Source organism: Tupaia chinensis, unplaced genomic scaffold (assembly GCF_000334495.1).
Source record: "Tupaia chinensis unplaced genomic scaffold, TupChi_1.0 Scaffold000201_1, whole genome shotgun sequence".
Classification (NCBI taxonomy): Eukaryota; Metazoa; Chordata; class Mammalia; order Scandentia; family Tupaiidae; genus Tupaia; species Tupaia belangeri.
Window position 1 is genome coordinate 1,771,800 of NW_006159676.1, and position 5,608 is coordinate 1,777,407.

Consider the following 5,608-nt stretch of genomic DNA (forward strand, 5'->3'; position numbering starts at 1 on the left):
CGAGCGCATCCGCCCTATAGCAAAAACCTCTCCAAAAAAAAAAGAAAGACTCCTCCCGAAATGTGGGCGGGTCCCCGGGCCTCTGCAGAAGCCCTCTTATTTTTATTTATTTATTTATTTTTTTGGAGAGATTTTTGCCATAGGGTGCATGCGCTCGTCAGACAGAATGGCCACGCCGCAATCCCTTCTCTTCCATTCTCCTCTCGGGATCTTGGGCATGCACGCACATGCACCCAGCATGAGTTGAAGCCACCGGGTCCGGGACTCGAACCACAGTCGACTACATGGGAGTCCAGAGACACAGCCATTGCATCAACTACTGGTCCCAAGTGAAATGATTCACAAAAAAAATCCACAAAGATCTTCTGGAGAGAAGCCAGACAAAGCAGACTTCCCACAGGGTGATTGGGCAGCGTTAATTAAACACATCCCCAGGGCCAGCAGGTGGCATGGTGGCTAAGGCATTGGACTCCCACATGGCCAACTGCAGTTCGAGTCCTGGACCCGCAGCTTCAAACTCAAGCTGGGTGTGTGCATTCGTGCGTGCCCAAGATCCCAGAGGACAATGGAGGAGAAGGGATTGTGATGTGGCTATCCCCCCTGGGGGGTGATTTCTCGCTTTCCCCCACTCTGGTGGCCTTTCCTTGGGACCCAGCCATGAGGGGAGGGCTCAGAGCAGGCCCGGGCGCTGAGGCCCTTCCTGATGACCTGGGGCTGTCGCTGTCTGCAGGTGTGTGGAGTGGGCTGGGCGTGCAGCAGAGCAGAGCGGGGCCTCCCGGGGCCGTGTGTGCGCCCACATCCCCACCCTGCAGGCCAGCCCCATGTGGCCTCCGTCGGGGTCCCTCAGCCATGCCTGAACTGGAGGAGCCCACCACATGGTAGTCCTGGGTCCCCTTGGGAGGCTGGCACAGGACATGGTCTTGGTAGAAAGTCCTCTGGCCTGGCATCCCCTCACTGGTGGGAGAGACCCGGCCACCCCCAGGTCTCGATTCAAAGCCCGCGTTTCCTCTGAATGACCAGCAAGGCTGGAGCAAGCCAGAGCGCACATGGCTTCTCTCTGGGGTCCTGGGGGCTGTCGCCCACCAAGTCTGGGGTCAGAGTCGCCACCCCAATGCCCATAACCACATGAGGGTTGCGGGGTACCCACCCACGCTGTTTTTTGTTTCCTCGCCCCAAAAACCCTTTCTTGAGAATTCTTGAACATGGCCTCACTCACAGCAAGAGACAAAAACAGTTTGGCCTGGAGGGTGTGGGAGGGACCAGCAGTTAGCATCATGGCTATGTCGCTGGACTCCCATATAGTCGACCGCGGTTCGCGTCCCGGACCCAGTGGCTTAAAACTCACACCGGGTGCGTGCATGTGCGTGCCCAAGATCCCGAGAGGAAAATGGAGGAGAAGGGATTGCGGCGTGCCATCCCCCCGGGGGGTGATTTCTCACTTTCTGTCTCTCTGTCTCTCTCTGTCTGGCGAGGGCTCCCGCCCTATAGCAAAAAAAAGAAAAAACTCTCAAAAAAAAGGCCTGGGGCCATTTCAGTGGTTTCAACAGATCTGTCCCGGTACAGCGATCCAGGCCGGGGCGTGGGGACCCCATACACCCCGTACCATGGCTGCGCGGTTGCTTCCTCTGCTCAGGGCCCTCTGATCTGTCTCATCCACCCTGGCTTGCTCTGGCTGTCTGGTTGTTGTCACTGTTATTGGGTCGGGGGTGTCCCCAAGATCCCTGCCTCCTCTGATTAAGCCGTTCCCCTCCCACATGACACCCCTTGTGCCCAGGGCAGGTGACGGCTTGCTGTCCCCATCGCTCCCTCCCGGCTGCTAAGGGGCACAGCTCCCAGAATGCCCCTCTGGGAAAGGCCCTGAGAAGTCCACCTGCCGTGTCCTGGTGCCTGGGTGACAGTCACACGGACTCAGCGGTTGTCCAGGCAAAAGACACATAAACTATCCTCTGCCTCCAAGTCCTGACCCCCGGGTCAGAGGCCTCCTGACCGGGCCCTGTGCTCACCTGCACGGCCTCAGAACAGCCAGGCAGGTGCGCCAGGCCGGCGCCACCGCCCAGGGTCTGCAGGTCGTCCTCGCCCTTCCTCCCGACCCCGCCTCGCCCTGCGCCCGCGGCGCAGGCCCGCCGTTGTCGGCTGTCCCATCTCCTCTCCCGCTATCGCTGGTCCTGGAGCCGTCTTCCCCGTTGTTTTCCCCGCAGTGTGGTTTGTTTTTCCGTTTCTTCCTTCTCTCATGTGAGAGCCGGAAAGACAGCTCCCGCAGTCTTTCCCACCCCCTGGTCCCAGCCAGCCTGTTCAGGGACGCCTTGGGACTCGAACCCGGGACTCTTCGTGACATTCCAGCGTTTGTAGAGTGTGGTTCCCACCGCGCCACCAGCTGGTCCTAACATCGTGTTCGTTCTTTCTCTCTCTCTTTTTTTTTCTTTTTAATTTTATTTAGTCCTTCATTTATTTTAATTTGACCAGAGAGAGAGGGAAAGTGAGAAAGCAAGCCACCAGGTCCAGTACTCAAACCACCGTCGGCCATGCGGGAGTGTCCAGCACCTTAACCACCACACCACCTGCTGGGGCCCCATCTTTCTCTCTTTGTCTCTTCTTTCTTTCTCTCTCTCTCTCTGTCTTTCGCCGTAGGGTGCATGCACTTGCCAGAGAGAGACAGAGACAGTGAGAGGAAAAGGGAGAAAGCATCCCCCAGGTGGATGGCCCCACCGCAACCCCTTCTCTCTTCTCCCAGGACTTTGGGCACACACACACACTCACACCTTCTCAGATTGTCAAGCCACCAGGTCCAGGATTCGAACTACAGTTGGTCAGGTGGGAGGCCAGCGCCTTACCAGCACGCCACCTGCTGGCCCCTTTCTGATGTGGTTTTCAAACTGCCAGGGACTGGATTCGAACTGCAGTCAGCCACGTCCGATCTCGTCCGCATGCATGGCATTTAACCTCGGTGCTACAGGGCCAGCCCACCTCATCTGTGTAAAATGAGCAGGCCTGTGGCATTTGGCACGTTCACCAATGTGCAACAATCAGTTATGTTTGGTTCCAGAACATTCTCATCCCCTTACAGGAGACTTCAGCCCCCCTCCCCAGCCCCTGGAGACCCCCGGTCTGCTCCCTGTCTCGGTGGTCCTGCCTGTTGGGGACATTTCACATCCGCGGGCCCCACACCCTGTGGCCTTTGGTGTCTGGCTTCTCTCACTCAGCGTCATGTGTTGGTGTTCCGTTCCTGTTCATGGCTGAGTAATATTCCACCGTGTGGATAACGCTACATTCTGTCCTTCCATTTGCCAACTGATGGACGTGTGGGTTCTTTCCACCCTTGGGCCCCTAGGGCCTCACCCTTCGGGCCTTCGAGCTGAGGCTGATCCAGAGAACGGCTGAAACGTGTCCCCTCATTGCCCTAAATCTGGCCTCCCTCAGCTTCTCGAGCCTCTTAGGGCTCACCTTGGAGCGTCTCTTCCTCTTCCCCCATCGCTGGCCTCGTCTGCTCAGTTGCAGTGGCCACCCCTCTAGCCCTGGGCAGGCCACTCCCTGCGGGCCAGGCCCACTCAGCCCTCTCGTAGGTCTCAGGTCACTGCCCTAAGCCTCTTTAGCCCAATGAACAGTTAGTTGCCTTTAAACATACGGCAGGCGTGGACAAGCGGCGCGGTGGTTAAGGCACTGGACTCCCACATGTGTGACCACGGTTCGAGTCCTGGACCTGGTGGTTTGCTTTCTCACTTTCCCTCTCTCTCTCTCTCTCTCTCTCTCTCTCTCTAGCTCTCTGTCCCTCTCTGGTCAAATTAAAATAAATAAATAAGGGACCAGCAGTTAGTGTCATGGCTATGTCACTGGACTCCCATGTAGCTGACCGCTGTTCGAGTCCCAGATCTGGTGGCTTAAACTCACGCCGGGCGCGTGTGCGTGCGTGCCCAAGATCCCGAGAGGAGAATGGAGGAGAAGGGATTGTGGCGTGGCCATCCCCCCTGGGGGGTGGTTTCTCGCTTTCTGTCTCTCTGTCTCTCTCTCTCTCTGTGTTTGGCGAGTGCACGCGCCCTGTAGCAAAAACCTCTCAAACAAAAATAAATAAATAAAGTTAAATAAAATAATTATTTCAAAACAAAACAGGGACCAGCAGGTGTTGTAGTGGTTAAGGTGCTGGACACTCCCACATGGCCAACCATGATTCAAGTCCCAGACCTGGTGGCTTGCTTTCTCACTTTCCCTCCCCTCCCTTTTCTCTTTCTGGTCAAATTAAAATGGATGAATGAATAAATAAAAAATTGAATGAATAATTCTAAAAAATAAACAGGGGCTGGCAGGTGGTGTGGTAGTCGAGGGCACTAGAGTCCTATATGGCCAACAGTGGTTCGAGTCCCAGACCCGGCAGCTTGCCTTCTCACTTTGCCTCTTTCTCTCTGTTCCTCTCTGGTCAAATTAAAATAATAAATGAATAAGTAAAGTTAAATAAAATATTTTTTTTAATATTTCATGATAAAGGCAGAGACAGAAAGGAATAAATCACCCCCCAGGGGAGATGGCCACGCCGCAATCCCTTCTCCTACATTCTCCTCTCGGGATCTTGGGCACGCATGCACACGCGCCCGGCGTGAGTTTTAAGCCACCGGGTCCGGGACGCGAACCCCAGTCAATTACATGGGAGTCCAGCGACATAGCCGTTTCGCCAACTGCTAGTCTCAATAGAATAATTTTTAAAAGAAGCAGTGGTGCCGGTGCCCTTATCTCCCTGCAGTGTGGTCAGTTTGCTGTGACCCTGGTCTCCGTGGTGACAGGCATGCGGGTGAGGCCAGCTGGCCCTCCTCGGGTGCAGGAGGCCACTGAGCGGGGGCGCCCTCCAGCGCTACAACCTCGGTGGTGTGTTCCCACGGGCGGTCCGCACCCCCAGGGTGCTCGGCCTGGCTCTGGCTCTGGGAGCAGGTCCTGGCCCTGCAGAGCTCCCCGGGCTCAGTGCGTGCTGGGGCTGGGTGCCCCGTGGGTGCTGCTGTGGAGCCCTGACCCAGGTCTGCCCCGTTTTGCAGGAAGCTGTGCCAGCCCCCGAGCTCGGGCAGCCTCCCCGCGGAGCCTGCCGCCTCCAGTCCTCCAGGCGAGCATGGGCGCTCGGCCTCGCCCCCTCAGGTAGGACGGGCACGGGGTGACAGTGGGGAGGGGTGCACGCCCGCAGCCAGGGGCCGGCCTGCGTCCCGGGCCCCTGCCCTCCAGGCCTGTGGGAGCACCCTGTGCACAGCGCCTGCCTCACGGGCTCCTTGCAGCTGCTTATGGAAGAGCTGCCCCGTGTCAGCCCAGGCTCGGGGAGCCCAGGTTCCTTCCAAGGCGGAGCCTGGGGCTGTGGGGGTCCCCCTGTGCCCTGACTTGGAGGGAGGCCGCGGCGGGGGACCATGCTGAGAATGCACAGGCTCTGCAGACCCACCCCAAGGTTGCCCTCTGACACGGGGACGCCGGGTCCGCCCTTGCTGGGGTATGTGGGTGCGGACCCCATCAGGCCTGGCAGGTGCCGCGCTCCAGCCTGGGCTTGGCCTGGTGTCCAGGCGCCCCCTTGTGGCCAGCTCGGGTCCTGCACGTGGCAGTGGCTGGGATTCCGGGAACTGGGGGACCTGGGGGGCCTGGCTGCCGC

General features: G+C 58.2%; 1 protein-coding gene across 1 annotated transcript in view; it reads left to right on the plus strand.

Annotated features, from left to right (window-relative positions):
- ELL (elongation factor for RNA polymerase II) overlaps nucleotides 1-5,608 on the plus strand; it is a gene marked incomplete in the record, with an annotated part of 75,079 nt that overhangs the window by 61,795 nt on the left and 7,676 nt on the right. Inside the window, 1 exon segment of the mRNA XM_014587319.2 lies at nucleotides 5,016-5,112. Within this exon segment, the coding sequence (XP_014442805.1) occupies nucleotides 5,016-5,112 (97 nt within the window).